The sequence below is a fragment of the Entelurus aequoreus genome, linkage group LG18 (assembly GCF_033978785.1).
Source record: "Entelurus aequoreus isolate RoL-2023_Sb linkage group LG18, RoL_Eaeq_v1.1, whole genome shotgun sequence".
Lineage (NCBI taxonomy): Eukaryota > Metazoa > Chordata > Actinopteri > Syngnathiformes > Syngnathidae > Entelurus > Entelurus aequoreus.
The window spans coordinates 44,918,131-44,944,288 of record NC_084748.1 but is presented as its reverse complement, the minus strand read 5'-3'; the positions used below and the strand labels follow the sequence as shown (position 1 = coordinate 44,944,288).

General features: G+C 39.1%; 1 protein-coding gene across 2 annotated transcripts in view; it reads right to left on the bottom strand.

Moving 5' to 3' along the window:
• Positions 1-26,158, bottom strand: part of zcchc7 (zinc finger, CCHC domain containing 7) — a 162,018-nt gene that overhangs the window by 36,126 nt on the left and 99,734 nt on the right. For both annotated transcript variants that reach the window (XM_062027228.1, XM_062027229.1), the window contains exons 4-6: positions 16,743-16,795; positions 16,538-16,672; positions 16,266-16,439 (exon numbers count right to left, since the gene is read on the bottom strand). In XM_062027228.1, the coding sequence (XP_061883212.1) occupies positions 16,266-16,439; positions 16,538-16,672; positions 16,743-16,795 (362 nt within the window). The remainder of the gene's footprint in view (positions 1-16,265; positions 16,440-16,537; positions 16,673-16,742; positions 16,796-26,158) is intronic.

Sequence of the window (26,158 nt, the reverse complement as noted above, 5' to 3'; positions counted from 1 at the left end):
AATACAACTAAAACAATTCTTACTTACTAAACCGTCCCATGTGTGATGTCCGCAGGAGTGTTCTCATGCATATTTGTACCGTGGGTGTGATAAGTTTGGACTGCAGCTGGTGGTTTTAGAAAGGTTTCTAATATTTTGGATGGGAGATCCGACAAAAATCTGCTTTTTACCATCACATTTTCACCTATTTAGTGTCTTTATCACACTATTATGTGACCTTCGTATGTTCTGTGTACAGTGTGAGTGACACAAGTCTTAATAAACAGTCGCAATCAGAACCACAGAACCTTCCTCCAGAAGGTCTTATCTTTTTCCATGTGATGTCAGATGAAACAAAAATGTAGCTGTTTGGCCACAATACCCAGCAATATGTTTGGAGGAGAAATCCCAGGAACACCAAACCTACCGTCAAGCATGGTGGTGGTAGTATTATGCTCGGGGCCTGTTTTTGCTGCCAATGGAACTGGTGCTTTACAGGGAGTAAATGGGACAAAGAAAAAGGAGGATTACCTCCAAATTCTTCAGGACAACCTAAAATTGTCCTGTTGGGTGTTCCAACAGGACAATGGACCCCAAACACACATCAAAAGTGGTAAAGGAATGGCTAAATCAGGCTAGAATGAAGGTTTTAGAATGGCCTTCCCAAAGTCCTGACTTAAACGTGTGGACAATGCTGAAGAAACAAGTCCATGCCAGAAAACCAACACATTTAGCTGAACTGCACCAATTTTGTGGTCAAAAATTCAAGCAGAAGCTTGTGGATGGCTACCAAAAGCGCCTTATTGCAGTGAAACTTGCATACAGCAATATTAACATTGCTGTATGTATACTTTTGACCCAGCACATTTGCTCACATTTTCAGTCGACCCATAATAAATTCATAAAAGAAGCAAACTTCATGAATGTTTTTTTGTGACCAACAAGTATGTGCTCCAATCACAAAAAAATAAGAGTTGTAGAAATGATTGGAAACTCAAGACAGCCATGACATTCTTTACAAGTGTATGTACACTTTTGACCACGACTGTAGGTAGAAGATCCAATTTACCATATTTTTCGGACTATAAGTCGCAGTTTTTTTTCATAGTTTGTCCGGGGTGCGACTTATACTCAGGAGCGACTTATGTGTGAAATTATTAACACATTAGCGTAAAATATCAAATAATATTATTTAGCTCATTCACGTAAGAGACTAGACGTATAAGATTTCATGGGATTTAGCGATTAGAGTGACAGATTGTTTGGTAAACGTATAGCATGTTCTATATGTTATAGTTATTTGAATGACTCTTACCATAATATGTTACGTTAACATACCAGGCACGTTCTCAGTTGGTTATTTATGCCTCATATAACGTACACTTATTTAGCCTGTTGTTCACTATTCTTTAGTTATTTTAAATTGCCTTTCAACTGTCTATTCTTGGTGTTGGCTTTTATCAAATACATTTCCCCCGACTTATACTCCAGTGTGACTTACACTACCGTTCAAAAGTTTGGGGTCACCCAAACAATTTTGTGGAATAGCCTTCATTTCTAAGAACAAGAATAGACTGTCGAGTTCCAGATGAAAGTTCTCTTTTTCTGGCCATTTTGAGCGTTTAATCGACCCCACAAATGTGATGCTCCAGAAACTCAATCTGCTCAAAGGAAGGTCAGTTTTGTAGCTTCTGTAACGAGCTAAACTGTTGTCAGATGTGTGAACATGATTGCACAAGGGTTTTCTAATCATCAATTAGCCTTCTGAGCCAATGAGCAAACACATTGTACCATTAGAACACTGGAGTGATAGTTGCTGGAAATGGGCCTCTATACACCTATGTAGATATTGCACCAAAAAGCAGACATTTGCAGCTAGAATAGTCATTTACCACATTAGCAATGTATAGAGTGTATTTCTTTAAAGTTAAGACTAGTTTAAAGTTATCTTCATTGAAAACTACAGTGCTTTTCCTTCAAAAATAGGGACATTTCAATGTGACCCCAAACTTTTGAACGGTAGTGTATATATGTGTTTTTCCTTCTTTATTATGCATTTTCGGCCGGTTCGACTTATACTCCGGAGCGACTTATACCCCGAAAAATACGGTATGCGGCAAAAGTGTTGCTACAAAAAGTAGCACCACTGTTAATGTAGCATCATTTGAAAAGTCACCCGCTAGAGAATGAAGAGTGCTTGAAACTCCGCATGTCAACATCTCTGTTCGGTGCCACACCCACAAAATGCCCAAGCAACCATTTCCACATCCACAACGTACGAAACAAATCGTCAACAACAGAAGGAGATAACGTCCGCAGTAACCTACCACATAGCGAAGGACATAAAATATTTGATTTCCTATTATTTGACACTTACTGAAATATCTTGTGTGACATCATGCACAAAAGTGCACTTTATTTGTTTTAAACTATTGTAGTGGCGTTCTGTACAAAAAGTGCACTTTAATCTAGTGTTGTTTTGATATGTCATCTTAGTGACATCATGCACAAAAGTGCACTCATAGCTTGTTTTAAAATGTCTCTGACAATCTTGCACTTTCTGTTTGGAAATGACATGAATGTTTGTGCCACTGCTTAATAACTGTTTAATAAATACAGTTTTAGTAAATTGACTTAGTTGTGATTTCCCTCTCTGCATGAAAGTTTAAAATGAGCATATATTAATGCAGTATGAAGAAGAATGTTTTAATGTAGACACATAAAATCATCATACTGCTGTGATTATATGCATCAAGTGTTCATTCAAGGCTAAGGCAAAATATGGAGATACATATCGTGTATCGTGACACGGCCTAAAAATATTCGAGATATTAATAAAAGCCCTACATGTACCCCACTTATATAAGCACATAGAGTAGGGATGATGTTCGAAACCGATTCTCCCGGTTGTTCGATAAGAAAAGAACCGATTCCATGGACTCAAATCCCTTTTTGAGAACCGGTTCCCGTTATCGAGGCCACTATAGTAAAGAAAAAGAGTTGGTTCTTTATTAGAATCCCTGGGAACGAATCCCAAATGGGCAATGTTATGCCCATTTGATTGTAGACACTTACTGACACCTTGTGGCGATATGAAAATACTACGCGTCATTAGTTTGGGCACTTCCAGGTTGACGACGTCAGTTCAGTTCATGAGACAATTGAGAAGTAGACAAGTTGTGTTAGCTCTTACAAGCCTCGGAAAAGATAAGTCTGTAAGTAAACTGTTTAACTTGTTTATGTAACTCAATATTAAGGTGGAAAGTGGTTAAATTTCATACTAAGATGTTTATTGAAAAACAATTTTTGTGCACTGTTCCAATGGATGTTTTGAGGACTTAAAATGGCTGCCAGTCGTGTATTTCCACCATCGAAATAGTTTCAACACTCAGAAGTATTTGTTTGATGATAGTACTGTATATTTGTGTAAAGCTAATATTTACATATTGTGTATTACATTTCAGTATGTTAATTGAATCACATAGCTTATACATTTGTCATTGTGTGTATTTCAGTAAAAAAATAAAAATAAAAATAACAGTCCAGTGCAAGACAAAAGTAAAGATAGGAAAAGACAAAGCAAGGTCAACAACAATAAAGAGCCTAAATGGATTAATCTGCTTTGGAACTTTATTAGACGTCTTGGATTGTTTGTTAGCTGTCTGCCTGTGTGTGTAGTTAGTATGTTCCAATAGCAGCAGAAGTGCACTTTTTGGAGAGCTGTATTATTTTCAGTTTTGTGCCCAAGGGACTGATTTTATTTAACACTATATTATTATTTATACATCTATAGTGATCACAGAGACAGGTTGTTTTTGTGTTACTATATATATTTGCTTTTATGAAAAATCCCACTTAATATACTTTGGGTAACAACAGTCAATATTTTTTAAATTTTTTTTAGGGGGGTAACAGTCAATATTTATTTATTTATTTTATTTTTTTCTTATAAAATAAAAGTGAGCTTTTGTTAAACCAAATATTGTGTTTTTTCCATATACAACAACCTATCTGGATTTGATAAGAGAATCGGTTCGATAAGAGGATTCGCTAATGTGCTCGAACTCGATAATTTCTTATCAAACATCATCCCTAACGTAGAGTGTAAAGTATATGACAGCAAAGGGGCTCCGGTGCCTCCTTCGTTTGTCAACCTCCGCCGCCCGCGGGTCCCCCCCCCACGGTGTGCACGCCGGCGGCTTGTCGCTCAAGCCTGGTGTGGTTAAAGCATTATCTCCGGGGCTTTGCCACGCTGTTCCCATTGCATTCCGACATCCTCTTCTCCACCGCCGCCGCTTCCCGCTGGGAAATTGAAAATGCCGCACTTGCCGCGGGCAACAGGATTTATCTACTTACACACCCGGTGAGTGGAAACACAGAGGGGGGGCCGGGAAAAGGTAAGATTCGAACACAGATACAGGACCCCTAATAAGAAGAGTTGTGTTTACTTTGGGCATAGTGGCAATTATAATGCACCACAACAATAAAAATGTTGTTAAAATCATCCTCATTTTCTATAATCTGCCTGCTTTTATTGTTTAATGTTTATTACTTGTTATGTGGGAGGTCTTTTAAATATTACAATACCTGGGAATCCATACCAGTACTCAACAGCCTTTTATTTGTGTTACTAAATATTATTTTTCATAATAAAATTTAATTATTTTTTTGTTGCCAGATTTCAAAATTAGCCCTGTGATGAGGTGGGGACTTGTCCAAGGTGTACCACGCCTTCCGCCCGAATGCAGCTGAGATAGGCTCCAGCACCCCCCGCGACCCCAAAAGGGACAAGCGGTAGAAAATGGATGGATGGCATTTAAAAATGAGCTGATTATAATAACTGCTTATATCTTGTTTCATTATCACATTTCCGAGTGTCAGTTACAAAAGGTTAGATGGCAGTAATGTATAGTTTGTGGTGTGTTGGCGAGTCATGTCAGTGTTTGGTTGTGCCCAAAAAGTCTTAATACTGTAAGTATTAGGGGTGTCAAAAAAAAATAATAATAAAGATTTTAAAATTAATCGCGATTCTTGTTTGTAAAGCTTTTCAATCGATTAAAAAATATATTTTCATTAAGGGCCACATCACAGTAATGGCTGCTTTCAGAGGGCCGTTTAAAAAAAAAAATTGACATTATGCATGCGGGTAATAACCGGTGATTAATCATGATTAATCGAAATATGCATTTGATTATTAGATTTTTTTTTTTAATGTATAACTTGCTTTAAAACCATAAATAAAGGTGACAAGCAGATTTTTAACTATTTGTTTTTATCTCACAAAAATAGTTTTGCAATACAGTATATAATAATATAATTGGCATGATCAGATAATATTAAAGTTTAAAATCTGCATTTTTTTTCCCCGTCAAAATTGAAAGAACGAACGCATTTAGTAAAAAAAAAAAACGATTTTATTGAAACCCATTTCTTCCAGGCTTTCGCGGGCCACACAGAATGATGTGGCCCAGTTGCAAGTCCAAAACGTTAGATGGCAGTGGTGTGTTGGCAAGTCACGTCAGTGTTTGGTTGTGCCCAAAAAGTCTTAATACTGTAAGTATTAGGGGTCTCCAAAAAAAAGATGTTAAAATAAATCGCAATACTTGTTTGTAATGATTCTTAATCGGTTAAAAAAAAAAATCTAAAATCTAATTTGATTGTTTTCCTCTAAAACTGGGGAGTCAAACTCATTTTTATTGAGGGCCACCTCACAGTAATGGCTGCTTAGAGAGGGCCGCATTTTTTAAAAATTAATTGACATTATGCATGCGGGTAATAACCGGTGATTAATCATGATTAATCGAAATGCATATGCATTTGATTATTAGACTTTTTTAAATGTATAACTTGCTTTATAATCATAAATAAAGGTGACAAGCAGATATTTAACTATTTGTTTTTATCTCACAAAAATAGTTTTGCAATACAGTCCAAAACGTTAGATGGCAGTGGTGTGTTGGCAAGTCAGGTCAGTGTTTGGTTGTGCCCAAAAAGTCTTAATACTGTAAGTATTAGGGGTCTCCAAAAAAAAAAAAAAGATGTTAAAATGAATCGCGATTCTTGTTTGTAATGATTCTCAATCGATTACATTTTTTTTAATCAAAAATCTAATTTGATTGTTTTCCTCTAAAACAGGGGTGTCAAACTCATTTTCATTGAGGGCCACATCACATTAATGGCTGCTTAGAGAGGGCCGTTTTTATAAACCTTTTATTTACATTATGCATGCGGGTAATAACCGGTGATTAATCATGATTAATCGAAATATGCATTTGATTATTAGATTTTTTTTTTTAATGTATAACTTGCTTTAAAACCATAAATAAAGGTGACAAGCAGATTTTTAACTATTTGTTTTTATCTCACAAAAATAGTTTTGCAATATAGTATATAATAATATATTGGGCATGATCTGATAATATTAAAATTTAAAATATGCATTTTTTTCCCCGTCAAAGTTGAAAGAACGAACGCATTTAGTAAAAAAAGGTAAAAGTATTTTGTTGAAACCCATTTCTTCCAGGCTTTCGCGGGCCACACAGAATGATGTGGCCCAGTTGCAAGTCCAAAACGTTAGATGGCAGTGGTGTGTTGGCAAGTCACGTCAGTGTTTGGTTGTGCCCAAAAAGTCTTAATACTGTAAGTATTAGGGGTCTCCAAAAAAAAAAAAAAGATGTTAAAATTAATCGCGATTCTTGTTTGTAATGATTCTCAATCAATTAAAAAAAATGTTATCAAAAATCTAATTTGATTGTTTTCCTCTAAAACAGGGGTGTCAAACTCATTTTCATTGAGAGCCACATCACATTAATGGCTGCTTAGAGAGGGCCGTTTTTAAAAACATTTTATTTACATTATGCATGCGGGTAATAACCGGTGATTAATCATGATTAATCGAAATGCATATGCATTTGATTATTAGACTTTTTTTGTATGTATAACTTGCTTTATAATCATAAATAAAGGTGACAAGCAGATATTTAACTATTTGCTTTTATCTCACAAAAATAGTTTTGCAATACAGTATATAATAATATAATGGGCATGATCAGATAATATTAAAGTTTAAAATCTGCATTTTTTTTTCCCGTCAAAGTTGAAAGAACGAACGAATTTAGTGAAAAAAAAAGAAAGTATTTTATTGAAACCCATTTCTTCCAGGCTTTCGCGGGCCACACAGATTGATGTGGCGGGCCACACAGAATTGGCCCCCGGGCCTAGAGTTTGACACCTGTGCTCTAAAACCTCTCCTGTTTAGCCACTTTAGTAATGTTTGGGTAGAATTCTATCAAACAAAAATTCACAGCCCTACTAAATATGATACTTATTAGGCACCAGCCAGTTGATTGTAACATGCATCTTAGTTGTGCTTTTCATGAACTAACATGGAGATGTTGAAGATGTACATTAGCATTGATCAAGTGCACTGGTGTCAAACTCAATATTATTAACTTACAATGGCATTTTTTTGGTATTGTTTCAGTTTCACAAATCCCTCAGTGAAGTCACCACAACGTCACCGTGGAGTTATTGATTGGCTGATTGGAGAGCTAGCTTCCGCAGCTAGTGGGTCCGTGACGACGGCTTCCGTTTTGTTTGATCAGCCGTTTTACTGCCGTGTCACAGACACCGTTTGGAAACAATTCAGGTATGTAAATAAAGATTTACAGAATATTTCTGTGTAAATAACTCATTTCACAACGTATATATATCTGCGGCTTATAGTCCGGTGTAGAGATAATAGGCTTTAAAATGTAATATCCGAAATTATCAGTATCGGTTTCAAAAAGTAAAATTAATGACATTTTTCAAAACGCCGCTGTACGGAGCGGTAAATATCCGGTAAAACACGGACGTAGGGCATACTTGCCAACCCTCCCGATTTTCCCGGGAGACTCCCGAATTTCAGTGCCCCTCCCGAAAATCAGCTTCTCAGGCAAATCATATAGTTGATGTAGATGCCCATATTGGCTGTTCAGATTTACTTTACAATAGAGAAGTGTAGGATACTTCTCTTGTTGCCTTATTTGTATTTGACTTTATTAAATGTATTTATATTAGAAACACAACATGTGTATATAACAAAGGGTGCAAAGTCTGCAGGCAGTAGGAAACACATGGTTAAGTGTAGGGAGTAAAACTGATGGCAGTCTAAAGTTCAAGATTTTTGAAGCTCTTTGTTCAGTGGATCAGATGTTTGATGAAGCTCTGTGTCTATCTACCACCACTACTGTTTTCTGTTTATTTGTTACTGACTGTGGCAGGACACCTCTGCCTCTGTTTCACTTTATGTTGCTGGTAAATAATATGGTTGTAGTAGTAGGCTAAAGTTAAATTATTTAGTATGCACTAATTAAAGGGGTAGAGCTTTATGAGACATTTTAGCTTTTATATTTTATAAGATATATTTTTTGTAAGAACCAGAATTAATAAATATATTTCAGTGAATAACTTATTGTTCAAATCTATATATAAATATGTACATAAAGTGTTGTAATTATATTGTAAAATGGATGGATGGATGTCCGTTTAAAACAAAACTGTTATTATTAATTAGTAAGTATACATTTTTTGAGCCTTTTTAGAGAAAATCATATCATTGTAGTAAATTATGCAAATTACTCGGTGATGTCATGGTGACCACGCCCATAGCCACGCCCCCACCGCCACAGGTATCTTGGCAGTTTATGGGAAACACTGTACTGCCTTTAGCATCCTCTACAACCTGTCGTCACGTCCACTTTTCCTCCATACAAACAGCGTGCCGGCCCAGTCACATTATATATGTGGCTTTTACACACACACAAGTGAATGCAAGGCATACTTGGTCAACAGCCATACAGGTCACACTGAGGGTGACCGTATAAACAACTTTAACACTGTTACAAATATGCGCCACACTGTGAACCCACACCAAACAAGAATGACAAACACATTTCGGGAGAACATCCGCACCGTAACACAACGTAAACACAACAGTACAAATACCCAGAACCCCTAGCAGCACTAACTCTTCCGGGACGCTACAATATACACCCCCCGCTATAAGAGTTGGACAATATCGGCAAAAAAGCCATTATCGGACATCTCTAGAAGCATATGTTTTTCTTCAAAAATTGCGTGGGTGCGACTTTATTGTACCGAAAACACGGTAGACATTTTTGACACAGCTTTTAAAACATGGTGCATGTTCACTTTTAGTGGCTCATAGTTTAAACTGTCGTCGTTAAACTACTTTTAGGATATAAACCCAAAGATAAATAAATATGGATATCAACAGCTGTGTTGTCCTCCATCTCATCAAGCGTTCTTTTAAAGCAAGCCCCCCCCGCCCCCCCATTCGTTCTCTCCCTCCAGACCGCCAGGGCGGTGTGTTGTTGTCGAGGGCGACAGGCGAGGCGAGCGACACACTTGCGCTCCGTCAACCGTCTGTCTTTAATGAGAGACACAGAAGGGCCCAGGGGACGGAGACCTGACTCCCGCTTTCGCACAAACGCACCTCATTTGATTCCACAAAAATTCGCCTCTTAAGAAAAGGAGTGAGGATTCGGGGGGTCCGCTTTCACACACACACACACACACACACACACACACACACACACACACACACACACACACACACACACACACACACACACACACACACACACACACACACACACACACACACACACACACACACACACACACACACACACACACACACACACACACACACACACACACGCAGCAGCCGAAAGGGTGGCAGGAAGAGAAGATCTGTGGCAGAAGGTGAGGAGAATGGATGGAGAGGGTCTCCCTGTGGTGTTCACCTGGTTACTCATCCATCACAGAGCACACTACATGACTGACTGACGGAGGGCAAAAAAAAAAAAAAAAGGAAAGAAAGAAAGTGAGGAACATGCGGGCTGCTGACAAAAAAAACTGTCATTTATTAATGCATTTTAGGCAACACGAAGTCAGGCGCATGCGCACTAGCGTCGTTTGGCTTGATAATCATGACGGACTAAGGACACGGACTTTGCCCGGGAGATTTCCCCTCGGAGTAAACGGAGCCAAGCGCTTGGTTTAACATAATTTTCCCTCGCTTCCCGCCGTGCGTTTAAGAGCGCACTGCTGTGTTTAGATGGAGACAGGTGTGGACAATATTGGAGACGCTTGTCCCCACACTAAAAGTATACAGCCAAAGAGACAACTATTTGATGTTTTGCAGCAGGCGATGTGTCGTGAACGTTGGGGCTTTTTGCAGCCGTGTGGCGTCGTGGTAGCGGCGGGCACCGTAATGGGCGGGGTAATTGTCATTGACGGTCATTAGATTCACCCTTCGCTTCGGGCAAACCAAGACACACACACACACACACACACACACACACACACAGGCGGTGTTATGCAGCATGGCGGAGACATAACGAAGCTGTAATCGCTGAAGTGTATCAATTAATGTGAACAGCGGCGTGGGCTGACCCCTTGCTCACTTACTTACCATTACTGCGGGAGAAAGTGCGGGGGGTGGGGGGACTAGCCACAAAAAACAGACGCATGAATATTCACATGTTTGTAATGTTTACGCCAGAGCTGGGCAAATATTTTGACCCGGAGGCCACATTCCATCCATCCATCTTCTTCCGCTTATCCGAGGTCGGGTCGCGGGGGCAGCAGCCTAAGCAGGGAAGCCCAGACTTCCCTATCCCCAGTCACTTCGTCCAGCTCTTCCCGGGGGAATCCCGAGGCGTTCCCAGGCCAGCCGGGAGACATTGTCTTCCCAACGTTGTCCTGGGTCTTCCCCGTGGCCTCCTACCGGTCGGACGTGTTCGGGTGGCATCCTGACCAGATGCCCGAACCACCTTGTGGGGCGGCGTGGCCGGCAGACCGACAGCGAGGCGTGCCCCGCCGGGGCCGACTCCGAGATGGCGGCGAGGAGGCGTGGCCGGCGGACCAGCAGCGAGGCGGGGCGCAGATCCGAAATGGACGGCAGGTGCGTGGATCGCCCAGCTGGGCACAATTCAGTAATCTCCTCTCACTGCATAAAAGGGCAGCAGCAGAGGAGGACGGGGGAGAAGGAGAGGAGAAACCAGGACGTGCAGGGCGAGAGCGAGCGAGAGCAAGAGGCAGACGACGCGGTGCTGAAAAGCAAGCGGAAGAGCGAGCAGGTGGAGGCGGAGCTGAAAAGCGACCCGACAAAAGACGAAGATTTATTGCAATAATAAAACAAAGTCACAATCTGCTCGCCGTCATGTCTATCTTTGGTGGTCAGTGGAACCCGAACAGAGGAAGTCTGTCACACACCTCATCTGGCTCCTCTCCATGTGGAGGAGCAGCGGCTTTACTTTGAGCTCCTCCCGGATGGCAGAGCTTCTCACCCTATCTCTAAAGGAGAGACCCGCCACCCAGCGGAGGAAACTCATTTGGGCCGCTTGTACCCGTGATCTTGTCCTTTCCGTCATAACCCAAAGCTCATGACCATAGGTGAGGATGGGAACGTAGATCGACCGGTAAATTGAGAGCTTTGCCTTCCGGCTCAGCTCCTTCTTCACCACAACGGATTGATACAGCGTCCACATTACTGAAGACGCCGCACCAAACCGGAGGCCACATTGAGAGAAAAAATGTTTCTGGGCCGCGACCGCCCCCGTCATTTTGCTGTAAGCCCCTAAAAAAATGGACCGACATTTGTGGGAAGAACAAGAACAAGAACCAGCTCAGTGGCCTTGTGGTTAGAGTGTCCGCCCTGAGATGGGTAGGTTGTGAGTTCAAACCCCGGCCGAGTCATACCAAAGACTATAAAAATGTGACCCGTTACCTCCCTGCTTGGCACTCAGCATCAAGGGTTGGAATTGGTGGTTAAAGGCCTACTGAAATGATTTTTTTTTTATTTAAACGGGAATAACAGATCCATTCTATGTGTCATACTTGATCATTTCGCGATATTGCCATATTTTTGCTGAAAGGATTTAGTAGAGAAAATCGACGATAAAGTTCGCAACTTTTGCTCGCTGATAAAAAAAGCCTTGCCTGTACCGGAAGTAGCGTGACGTCACAGGAGCTAGTATTCCTCACAATTCCCCGTTGTTTATAATGGAGCGAGAGAGATTCGGACCGAGAAAGTGACGATTACCCCATTAATTTGAGCGAGGATGAAAGATTCGTAGATGAGGAACGTTACAGTGAAGGACTTGAGAGGCAGTGATGGACGTATCTTTTTTCGCTCTGACCGTAACTTAGGTACAAGTTGGCTCATTGGATTCCACACACTCTCCTTTTTCTATTGTAGATCACAGATTTGTATTTTAAACCACCTCGGATACTATATCCTCTTGAAAATGAGAGTCGAGAACGCGAAATTGACATTTAAAGTGACTTTTATCTCCACGACAATACATCGGTGACACACTTAGCTACTGAGCTAACGTGCTAGCATCGTTCTCAAATGAAGATAGAAACAAAATAAATAAACCCCTGACTGGAAGGATAGACAGAAGAGCAAAAATACTATTAAACCATGCACATGTAACTACACGGTTAAAAATTCTCAGCCTGGTAAGGCTTAACAATGCTGTTGCTAATGACACTAAGGCTAATTTAGCAACTTAGCAACCGGAACTCACAGAACTATGTACTCTCTCCTTTTTCTATTGTGTATCACGGATTTGTATTTTAAACCACCTCGGATACTATATCCTCTTGAAAATGAGAGTCGAGCACGCGAAATTGACATTTAAAGTGACTTATCTCCACGACAATACATCGGCGACACACTTAGCTACTGAGCTAACGTGCTAGCATCGTTCTCAAATGAAGATAGAAACAAAATAAATAAACCCCTGACTGGAAGGATAGACAGAAGAGCAAAAATACTATTAAACCATGCACATGTAACTACACGGTTAAAAATTCTCAGCCTGGTAAGGCTTAACAATGCTGTTGCTAACGACACTGAGGCTAATTTAGCAACTTAGCAACCGGAACTCACAGAACTATGTACTCTCTCCTTTTTCTATTGTGTATCACGGATTTGTATTTTAAACCACCTCGGATACTATATCCTCTTGAAAATGAGAGTCGAGCACGCGAAATTGACATTTAAAGTGACTTTTATCTCCAAGACAATACATCGGTGACACACTTAGCTACTGAGCTAACGTGCTAGCATCGTTCTCAAATGAAGATAGAAACAAAATAAATAAACCCCTGACTGGAAGGATAGACAGAAGAGCAAAAATACTATTAAACCATGTACATGTAACTACACGGTTAAAAATTCTCAGCCTGGTAAGGTTTAACAATGCTGTTGCTAACGACGCTAAGGCTCATTTAGCAACTTAGCAGCCGGACCTCACAGAACTATGATAAAACATTAGCGCTCCACCTACGCCAGCCAGCCCTCATCTTCCCATCAACAGCCGTGCTCACCTGCGTTCCAGCGATCAACGGCGCGACGAAGGACTTCATCCGTGTGTTTGGCGGCAAGCATCAGCTAGGCGTCTTCTATCAGGGTAAGTAGTCCTTGTTGTGTTGCTGTAAGTATTCTACTTAGCCGCTAATACACCGATCGATCCCACCTACAACGTTCTTCTTTGCAGCCTCCATTATTCATTAAACAAATTGCAAAAGATTCACCAACACAGATGTCCAGAATACTGTGGAATTTTGTCGAAGAAAACAGAGCTTTGTGTATTGTGTCAAATAGGTCCCAAACACTTCCGTGCATTTTATGACGTCACGCGCATAAATCATATCCAAAGGAGATTTTCAACCGGAAGTGTGGCGGGAATTTTAAAATTGCACTTTATAAGTTAACCCGGCCGTATTGGCATGTGTTGCAGTGTTAAGATTTCATCATTGATATATAAACTATCAGACTGCGTGGTCGGTAGTAGTGGCTTTCATTAGGCCTTTAAATGGGGCTGGGCGATAAAACAATAACAATATATATCGCGATAGACATGTGATCAATATCAATAGAAAATGGGGTCGATAGAACGTTGGATAATTTCACTGTGTTCTGTTAGAAAAAAATAGGAAGAAAGGCGGAGCCGGAACCGCACGGCATTCTGGGAGGTGTAGGCAGAGGAAGGGCTTTGGCCTCTCGACCTATCACGGCCGAGCCTGAACCGCAAGGCATTCTGGGATGCTAACAGGAAAAAAAAAAAAAAAAAAAAGCAACAACGGCCAGCTGACGACGAGGAGTGAAACGAAACGGGAATATGAGCGCGGCAGCACGAGAGGAAATTGTAAATAAAAAAGGAAACGTCACGTCACCAGTTTGGCAGTATTTTGGATTTTTTTAAAAATCCGATACGAATCAGAGTAATACTGTCTGCAAACTTTGCAAGGTCGTCGTCCCGACCAAGTCTGGGAACACGACAAACTTATTTTAGCACCTGAGCCGCTCTCACCCGCTGGAGTACAGCAGTATCAAACAGCCACCACCATCTACATCAGCCGGTGCAAGTGGAACAGCACCGAAGCGGCAACAACAGACCACCATCGTCTCGATGGCGGTCCGTTGTTGCCGCAGACAGTATTACTCGGCAGCAGTGCCATACGACACAAGTTCAAAACGGTATAAAGAAATAACGGATGCAGTGGCGTATCAATTAGCGAAGGACATGCTAGCGCTCAGCATAGTTGAGAAGTCTGGGTACAAGAATCTCATACACGTGCTCCACCCCCGTTATGTTCTACCTGGCCGAAAGCACTTTTCCAAGACAGCTATTCCTAAGCTTTACACAATGTGCAGGGAATCCGTGGAAAAGGAGATACTGAAGTTGGTTTGATTTTTCCATAAATGACTGAAGAGGGTAACAGGTTTGTTTTGTCACAGATGTTCAGACGCAAATTCATTCCGATGTTTACAATATTCTGTAAGACATGATTGTTTCTGCTTGCTTAATGTGACTGTTATTTATTTGCATATATTGTTACCAATATGGCTTTAAAGCCTGACTTGTACACTACTCATTTCTTAATTACAATACTTTGCACATTTTGTTGGATTAAGCATTTATTTAATGTCAATATTTGCACATCGACCAGTATTTTCATTTATCTGACTGTTTTTCATAATGCTGACCTCGTTCTAAAGGTTAAAGGTTATATTTAAAATAAAAGTATTTAAATTCAGCCTTTTTTCTCCTGGTCTTTATTTAGAATATTTTTTTTATCAATAATTATCGATATCGAATGATATCGTGATACATTTTTTAGTCATATCGCCCAGCCCTAGGGTTAAATCACCAAAAAATTATTCCCGGGCGCAGCCGCCGCTGCTCACTGCTCCCCTCACCTCCCAGGGCGTGAATAAGTATGCAGAGGACAAATTTCAACACACCTAGTGTGTGTGTGACAATCATTGGTACTTTAACTTTACTTTAACATGCCGTGACTCGGGATGTCCGATAATATCGGACAGATAAATGGTTTAAAATGTAACATCGGAAATTATCGGTATCGGTTTCAAAAAGTAAAATGTATGACTTTTTAAAACGCCGCTGTAAGGACTGGTATACGGACGTAGGGAGAAGTACAGAGCGCCAATAAACCTTAAAGGCACTGCCTTTACTATCTGCGGCTTTTCACAAACACAAGTGAATGCAAAGCATACTTGGTCAACAGCCATACAGGTCACACTGAAGGCGTCCGTATAAACAACTTTAACACTGTTACAAATATGCGCCACACTGTGAACCCACACCAAACAAGAATGACAAACACTTTTCGGGAGAACATCCGCACCGTAACACAACATAAACACAACAGAAGAAATACCCAGAACCCCTTGCAGCACTAACTCTTCCGGGACGCTACAATATACACCCCCCGCTACCCCCTACCTCAACCCCACCCACCTCAATCCCGCCCACCTCAACCTCCTCATGTCCCAAATTCCAAGCTGCTGTTTTGAGGCATGTTAAAAAAAATAATGCACTTTGTGACTTCAATAATAAATATGGCAGTGCCATGTTGGCATTTTTTGTCCATAACTTGAGTTGATTTATTTTGGAAAACCTTGTTACATTGTTTAATGCATCCAGCGGGGCTCCACAACAAAATGAGGCATAATAATGTGTTAATTCCACAACTGTATATATCGGTATTGGTTGATATCGGAATCGGTAATTAAGAGTTGGACAATATCGGCAAAAAAGCCATTATCGGACATCTCTACTGATTTTGATCTAAGTGAGTTTTTACCTGGTTAAATAAAGGCAAAAACCCGATGAGCGCAATAAAAACAGCTGGGCATCATGTTGTCGTCCTCAGACTGTCCGACAAGGTGTACTCACGTTACTGAAGTGGCCCTTGATGCCGCAGCGGTCGCACCATTTGTCGTACAACGGCCTCTCGTTGCAGGAGTGTTGCACGTGACCAGGAAGCCCGCAGTTCTTGCAGTGTTGATTGGGACACGTTTGGACTTGGTGGTCAGAGCCGCCGCAAAGGTAGCAGCTAAGCGACATCTTCTGCCGACCGAACAAAAACAAAACAAATGCAACAGTTGTAAAAAAAAAGCGCTCATTGATTACATCGTACGTATTCCAGTGCAAAGAGTGGAACTGACTTCGGCATTTGGGCAGTTTTTGGACAGATGTCCCGTTCTTTTGCACCTGTGACAAACGCCCGTGTAGTATCTGTTGTGTTGGTTGGAGAAACGTGGAGGGGCGCGCCTCACTCCCTGTTTATTCTGGATTTGAGCCTGGACATAAATATAGTAAGAATCAGGCTTTTATTACACATCAAATCATCCCCCCCCCCTCCCCACTAACCTTCTTGTCCTTCTCCAAAACCAGCCAGTTGCCAGAGTGGTCTGCTTCAACGTCTGCAAACACACAAAACACATTGTCATTCTCATACAAGGTTGCACAATATAATATAACTAGATGAGGCAATTCCTGAACGGAATTGCGTGTGAATGCTCCAATGCTGAAGTTGAACTAAAATCCTGGAATTGTTTTTAGAATGGTTGGAAGTAGAGCACACAATTCCCAAACAGGCTGGATATTTTGAAGTTGGAACAGCTTGAATCAGACGAAAAATGCGGGAGTTGTGGAACTTTGAAGAATGTCTCATTGATTTCAATGGGAATTTCCCCCAAAAAATTGGGAATTTCAGGAAAAGCGGGAATTTTTGAAAATGGTAGAAAACTTGAATGTTCTGAATGAGTCGGGGTTGGGATTTTTTTTTTTTTAAATCGGTCATGAAGTGTTGAAGGAGTAACATGTTGAATTTAGAAATGGCATTACAGAATTCCTGGAATTTCGGGAAAACCGGGAATTTTTGAAAATGGTAGAAAACTTGAATGTTCTGAATGAGTCGGGGTTGGGATTTTTTTTTTTTTAATCGGTCATGAAGTGTTGAAGGAGTAACATGTTGAATTTAGAAATGGCATTACAGAATTCCTGGAATTTCGGGAAAACCGGGAATTTTTGAAAATGGTAGAAAACTTGAATGTTCTGAATGAGTCGGTGTTGGAATTTTTTTTTTTTAAATCGGTCATGAAGTGTTGAAGGAGTAACATGTTGAATTTAGAAATGGCATTACAGAATTCCTGGAATTTCGGGAAAACCGGGAATTTTTGAAAATGGTAGAAAACTTGAATGTTCTGAATGAGTCGGTGTTGGGATTTTTTTTTTTTAATCGGTCATGAAGTGTTGAAGGAGTAACATGTTGAATTTAGAAATGGCATTACAGAATTCCTGGAATTTCGGGAAAACCGGGAATTTTTGAAAATGGTAGAAAACTTGAATGCTCTGAATGAGTCGGTGTTGGGATTTTTTTTTTTTTTAAATCGGTCATGAAGTGTTGAAGGAGTAACATGTTGAATTTAGAAATGGCATTACAGAATTCCTGGAATTTCGGGAAAACCGGGAATTTTTGAAAATGGTGGAAAACTTGAATGTTCTGAATGAGTCGGTGTTGGGATTTTTTTTTTTAAATCGGTCATGAAGTGTTGAAGGAGTAACATGTTGAATTTAGAAATGGCATTACAGAATTCCTGGAATTTCGGGAAAAGCGGGAATTTTTGAAAATGGTAGAAAACTTGAATGTTCTGAATGAGTCGGTGTTGGGATTTTTTTTTTTTTTAAATCGGTCATGAAGTGTTGAAGGAGTAACATGTTGAATTTAGAAATGGCATTACAGAATTCCTGGAATTTCGGGAAAACCGGGAATTTTTGAAAATGGTAGAAAACTTGAATGTTCTGAATGAGTCGGTGTTGGGATTTTTTTTTTTTAAATCGGTCATGAAGTGTTGAAGGAGTAACATGTTGAATTTAGAAATGGCATTACAGAATTCCTGGAATTTCGGGAAAACCGGGAATTTTTGAAAATGGTAGAAAACTTGAATGTTCTGAATGAGTCGGGGTTGGGATTTTTTTTTTTAAATCGGTCATGAAGTGTTGAAGGAGTAACATGTTGAATTTAGAAATGGCATTACAGAATTCCTGGAATTTCGGGAAAACCGGGGATTTTACCAGTTAAAAAAACAACTTCATTTGTTGTTCTAATTAAGAGGAATGTTTTGATGGTGGAACGGTTTAAATGTTTTGAAAAATGTGGAAGGAGTAGTCGCCAGAAAAAAGGGTGGAAATAGGGCTTTGGAAAACCAGGAGTTCTGGAAAATCCTGGAATTTTTGGGAATTTGAAAAAAAGAGTAGTTTGAATTTCCAGGATGGCGAAATGTGTTGTAGGTGGATTGGTTTGAATCGGTTGAAAAATGTGGAAATGGTGGAAGTTTGAAAAATGGCCAATTAATTATATAAGACTTTTAAAGTCATTTTGATAGTAGGCTAATATAGACACATCATGTGTTGTCTTCATTATAACACTTATATGAGACTTTTAAAGTCATTTTGATAGTAGGCTAATACAGCTAATATAGACACTTACATCATGTGTTGCCTTCATTATAACACTTATATAAGACGTTTAAAGTAATTTTGATAGTAGGCTAATATAGACACTTACATCATGTATTGCCTTCATTATAACACTTATATATGAGACGTTTAAAGTCATTTTGATAGTAGGCTATTACAGCTAATATAGACACTTACATCATGTGTTGTCTTCATTATAACACTTATATAAGACTTTTAAAGTCATTTTGATAGTAGGCTAATATAGCTAATATAGACACATCATGTGTTGCCTTCATTATAACACTTATATGAGACTTTTAAAGTCATTTTGATAGTAGGCTAATATAGACACTTACATCATGTGTTGCCTTCCTTATAACACTCATATAAGACTTTTAAAGTCATTTTGATAGTAGGCTAATATAGACACATCATGTGTTGCCTTCATTATAACACTTATATGAGACTTTTAAAGTCATTTTGATAGTAGGTTAATATAGCTAATATAGACACTTACATCATGTGTTGCCTTCATTATAACACTTATATAAGACTTTTAAAGTCATTTTAATAGTAGGCTAATATAGACACTTACATCATGTGTTGCCTTCATTATAACACTTATATATGAGACGTTTAAAGTCATTTTGATAGTAGGCTAATATAGCTAATATAGACACATCATGTGTTGCCTTCATTATAACACTTATATGAGACTTTTAAAGTCATTTTGATAGTAGGCTAATATAACTAATATAGACACTTACATCATGTGTTGCCTTCATTATAACACTTATATAAGACTTTTAAAGTCATTTTGATAGTAGGCTTATATAGCTAATATAGACACTTACATCATGTGTTGCCTTCCTTATAACACTTATATAAGACTTTTAAAGTCATTTTGATAGTAGGCTAATATAGCTAATATAGACACATCATGTGTTGCCTTCATTATAACACTTATATAAGACTTTTAAAGTCATTTTGATAGTAGGCTAATATAGCTAATATAGACACTTACATCATGTGTTGCCTTCATTATAACACTTATATAAGACTTTTAAAGTCATTTTGATAGTAGGCTAATATAGCTAATATAGACACTTACATCATGTGTTGTCTTCATTATAACACTTATATAAGACTTTTTTAAAGTAATTTTGATAGTAGGCTAATATAGCAAATATAGACACTTACATCATGTGTTGTCTTCATTGTAACACATGATGCAAGTGTAAGACTTTTAAAGTCATTTTGATAGTAGGCTAATATAGACACATCATGTGTTTTCTTCATTATAACACTTATATAAGACTTTTAAAGTCATTTTGATAGTAGTCTAATATAGACACATCATGTATTGCCTTCATTATAACACTTATATAAGACTTTTAAAGTCATTTTGATAGTAGGCTAATATAGACACATCATGTGTTGCCTTCAATATATCAATCAATGTTTATTTATATAGCCCTAAATCACAAGTGTCTCAAAGGGCTGCACAAGCCACAACGACATCCTCGGTACAGAGCCCACATATATCACTTATATAAAACTTTTAAAGTCATTTTGATAGTAGGCTAATATAGACACATGTGTTGCCTTTATTATATCCCTTGTGAGACTTTTAAAGTCATTTTGATAGTAGGCTAATTTAGCTAATATAGACACATCATGTGTTGCCTTCATTATAACACTTATATAAGACTTTTTTAAAGTAATTTTGATAGTAGGCTAATATAGCTAATATAGACACTTACATCATGTGTTGCCTTCATTACAACACTTATATAAGACTTTTAAAGTCATTTTGATAGGAGTGTAATATAGACACATCATGTATTGCCTTCATTATAACACTTACACTACCGTTCAAAAGTTTGGGGTCACCCAAACAATTTTGTGGAATAGCCTTCATTTCTAAGAACAAGAATAGACTGTTGAGTTTCAGATGAAAGTTCTCTTTTTCTGGCCATTTTGAGCGTTTAATTGACCCCACAAATGTGATGCTCCAGAAACTCAATCTGCTCAAAGGAAGGTCAGTTTTGTAGCTTCTCTAACGAGCTAAACTGTTTTCAGAAGTGTGAACATGATTGCACAAGGGTTTTCTAATCATCAATTAGCCTTCTGAGCCAATGAGCAAACACATTGTACCATTAGAACACTGGAGTGATAGTTGCTGGAAATGGGCCTCTATACACCTATGTAGATATTGCACCAAAAAGCAGACATTTGCAGCTAGAATAGTCATTTACCACATTAGCAATGTATAGAGTGTATTTCTTTAAAGTTAAGACTAGTTTAAAGTTATCTTCATTGAAAAGTACAGTGCTTTTCCTTCAAAAATAAGGACATTTCAATGTGACCCCAAACTTTTGAACGGTAGTGTATATTTTAACTTTTGTGCGGCTCCAGACCGATTACTTTTTTGTATTTTTGGTCCAACATGGCACTTTCAACATTTTGGGTCGCCGACCCCTGCCCTAGAAGCCCAGTCAAATAAACACTAGAAACCAAAGTCATAAAGAGAAACAAAAAGACCTTGAAAAGGCTGAGGCGTGAGCTTAGTGTGAGTAGGACAGGCACGGGTGCGCAGCTGCGGCGCGGCACATCTGTACCAGAGACACTAACTGCGTCCCCGGGGAGACGGCAATTCTCCAAAGAGCCAGAAAACAGTAACTGACATTCAGAAATAGTAACGGAACACACACAAGACACATGTTCTGCGCTGTTAATGACGTGCCGGTGGCAAGGAGCCGCCACAGGCTGGCATGCTTCCACACAAAGACACAGGCGCCATTAGCTGCTTGACAGTCTTTAGCCTTTGGACAAACATGCAGCCCTGAGCCTAAATCAAATATTACACTCTTCTACGCTTCTCTCCTTCCTTTCCTGACTGGCTGTACACGTACACGGGCTCTTATCGCTACTCCGCCCGGCCCCCTTTGCTTTTGGTCCCTCGGGCGCATTTCCCCACACGGGTCCCGGTGCGCGACCCCGTCGAACAAATGACAACCTTCACTTTGAAAGTAGGCGCACAGACACAGGTGTAATGTTCGAGTGGGGTGCGTGCGCAATTACTGTCTTGGGAAATCACAGTTCCGTCAAACACGTGATTGGCGGAAATTAGAATACTAATTAGGGACGGAACCGTGTAAACATTTCATCTCGCCGTTATTATTGTTGAATGTGCTCATAAAGTGCTTATACTTCAAGCAAGTCTTCAATACCCTATTTTTCGGACTATAAGGCGCAAAATTAGAGATGTCTGATAATGGCTTTTTTGCTGATATCCCAGTGTTTTCCACACATTCATTTATTTGTGGCGGCCCGCCACGAAAGAATTACGTTCGCCACAAATAAAATAAAAAAAAATTAAAAAAAAGTTTTATTTTTTATTTTATTTTATTTTTTTTTTGTCAAATCATATAGTTGATGTAGATGCCCATATAGGCTGTTCAGATTTACTTTACAAAAGAGAAGTGTAGGATACTTCTCTTGTAGCCTTATTTGTATTTGACCACTACTGTTTTCTGCTTATTTGTTACTGACTGTGGCAGGACACCTCTGCCTCTGTTTCACTTTATGTTGCTGGTAAATAATATGGTTGTAGTAGTAGGCTAAAGTTAAATTATTTAGTATGCACTAATTACTGGGAACCAGCATTACTCCTCTCTAGTCAGTTCACTAGTCACTTTATACTTTTTACTGTCTCGTTTTTTTACATTGCCTCTTAGAGTGGTCTTAGGCCATATTGTGTATATTGTGTTGTTTTTGTATATTGTGTGGTTTCTTCTTTAAAAAAAAAAAAGCAAAGCACCTTAGGGAAGCAACCTAAATTTCGTTGGACCTGTACCTGTACATGCACAATGACAATAAAGATCATTCATTCTTTCATTCATTAAAGGGGCAGAGCTTTAAGAGACATTTTAGCTTTTATATTTTATAAGATATATTTTTTGTAAGAACCACAATTAATAAATATATTTCAGTGACTAACTTATTGTTCTGTATATAAGTATGTACATAAAGTGTTGTAATTATATTGTAAAATGGATGGGTGGACGTTTAAAACAAACTGTTATTATTAATTAGTAAGTATACATTTTTTGAGCCTTTTAGAGAAAATCATATCATTGTAGTAAATTATGCAAATTACTCGATGATGTCATGGTGACCACGCCCATAGCCACGCCCCCACCGCCACAGGTATCTTGGCAGTTTATGGGAAACACTCCGATTCCGATATCAAGCGATACCGATATATACAGTCGTGGAATTAACACATTACTATGCCTAATTTTGTTGTGATGCCCCGCTAGATGCATTAAACCAGGGGTGTCCAAACTTTTTCCACTGAGGGCCGCACACTGAAAAATCAAAGCAAGCGGGGGGCCATTTTGACATTTTTTTTATCTTAAAAACCAATACAATATATGTATAAAAAATATACATTTAGGCCTCCACTTAGGCTTGATCCCAGGGACCCCAAAGGGTTTTGGTCCAAAAAATATTTAAAATGTGTCATTATTCAGTATCATTATCTCTAGATCAACATTAGGTCTATCTGTCAATGTAACGTTTTTAAAGATTTAAGTCGTATGCTCTTTTTGTCAAAGAAAACCCTGTTTTTTTATAGAAAAAAACACAAAATATGCAATATTTTCACCCAATAAAATTTTTAAGAGGAATATTTCAGATTACATAATAATTGGAGCCTTAAAAAGGTCAATAACTCATAACACCATTGATTATAATGTATTATTATTTTTTGAGCACAAAAATTATTGGAGAACCAAAAGGGTCCTACTCATTAAAGTGTTAAAAAATAAAATATACATTTTTTTTACTGTTTACTTTTAACACAATAATCTCGAGATCAACTTCAGATCTATCCGTCAATTATAGGTTTTATTGTTTTTGTTTTGTTTTAGGCCCTTCTTAAAAAAAAAAAAAAAAAGCTAAATTTTTTATATGGCAAACACAAAATATGCAACATTTTCCCAAAAAAATATCTCAAAGTGCAATATTTAATGTGACGTAATTGGAGCCTTGGATAGGTCAATAATTCATAACGACATTGATTTTGATTCATTATTATTTTTTAAAGAAAGAAACAGCCTGCATGGCAGCTTTGTGTTATTAGAGTAAACATTGCAACATTTTCTTGTTACATTTCACCTGTTTGCTCTTTCATACCACTTTTTATGTTTTCAATTTTTCTAATCGTATTTTAAAATGGGCCGTGGGGCCATTAAAAAATTACCTGCGGTAAAAAATAAATAAAAAAATCGCCTCTGCGCATGCGCATGGCATAGATCCAACAAATCGATGACTAAATGAATCGCTAACTATTTTTATAATCGATTTTAATTTATTTAATCGATAAGTTATTGCAGCCCTAATATATATATATATATATATATATATATATATATATATATATATATATATATATATATATATATATATATATATATATATATATATATATATATATATATATATATATATATATATACATTGAATAGAAACATTTAAAACATACATATATATGACTTATTTTTTACATTTTTATGACTGAGACCCCACTGGGTCCTAAGGGGAGCCCTTTAAAAGGTTAAAAAAAAAACTATTTATTGGTTTTGAAAATGACAAAAATCAGAATGGCCCCCGCACACTTTGATTTTTCAGTTTATCCCTCAGTGGAACATGTTTGGACACCCCTGATTTATACCGTGTGCACACATTTTGCAACCCCTCGCCGGTGCACGATTCTAAAAATTGCCATATCCGTTTTCCAGGCCCTGAATTGTGATTTTGCGCTCAACATAAAAAACACAAAACAGTCTTTCGTCTCAACCCTCAAGCAAAAAGGCTCACAAGATTCACGGAAATTCAGCTCTACGTCTTAAGAGACGCGGCTAAGAAGTGGTTGTCAAGGTGCGTTTGATAACACCACCTTTACACTCATCAACGCGTGTATTGCCATTCGCTTTTCACGCGTATTGATTCGGTGTTTTCCACCTGCGTGCACGGCGGCGCCCGTCTTACCGTGTCTCGCCGAACGCTACGCTCGTCTATTTAGTTTTGCTCAGTTTAGCACGGATAAATGGACTGTGAAGCTCTGCTGTGAACGGGCTGGGGGGCCTCGGTGTGTGTGTTGGCCTTAAACAACCCACCGCTATTGAGTCAATGACCGTTTTAAAGGAAGGTTAAAGGTGTGTGTGTGTGTGTGCGTGTGTGTGTGTGTGTGAGAGAGAGAGAGAGAGAGAGCAAGTAGGCGTTAGTGACTCAAGGAAAGTCTTTCCCAAAGCATCTCCCAAGGCACTTGGCAAATAAAGAGCAGGAAGCTTTCCCTTAATCTAAGGGCCCCCCATCTCAACGACACACACACACACACGCGCACACACACGCACACACACACACACACACACACACACACACACACACACATGCACGCACGGATAAAGGGTGAAGCTCTTTGTCACGGCCGAGGAATCAAACACATGCATGTGGGAGGGGAGTGAGGATGCTGCAGGGGGGCTGGGTATGCTAATAAAGCTGGAGGCCCTGTTCAGAAGCAGAACCATGTGAGCCGCTCGCTCCGCCGTCTAAAGCCAAACACACGCGGAGGCGCTGAAGAGGCAGATGGCGGCGGAAGGCTAAGAAGGCTCGAGAGATGCTTCCGCCGCGGCCGCCGAGCCCTCCGAAACCGGCCGTTTTCAGAGTGCGAGGCGGAGGGCCAGAGGGCCTCACGGGAGGATGCAGCAGCTTGACAAATATGAAGAAAGATATTATTGTAAATAATGTAAATAATTCAATGTATATACTCTGATGATGAACTTGTGTGATGACTGTATTATGATGATAGTATATATTTGTACCATGAATTGATTAACGTATTCGGGTGTTACCATTTAGTGGTCAATTGTACGGAATATGTACTGTACTGTGCAATCTACTAATATAAGTCTCAATCAATCAATCAATCAATCAATACAATCGTGGTCAAAAGTTTACACACACTTGTACAGAACATAATGTCATGGCTGTCTTGAGTTTCCATGAATTTCTACAACTCTTGTTTTTTTTTGTGATGTAGTGATTGGAGCACATACTTGTTGGTCACAAAAAACATTCATGAAGTTTGCTTCTTTTATGAATTTATTATGGGTCTACTGAAAATGTGAGCAAATCTGCTGGGTCAAAAGTATACATACAGCCAAAGTTCCCTCTAAGGTGCGCGCCTGCGCAATTGCGCACCGCTCAAGCGTCCTCTGCGCACAGCAAATATATGCCGCGCACCAAATCAAATC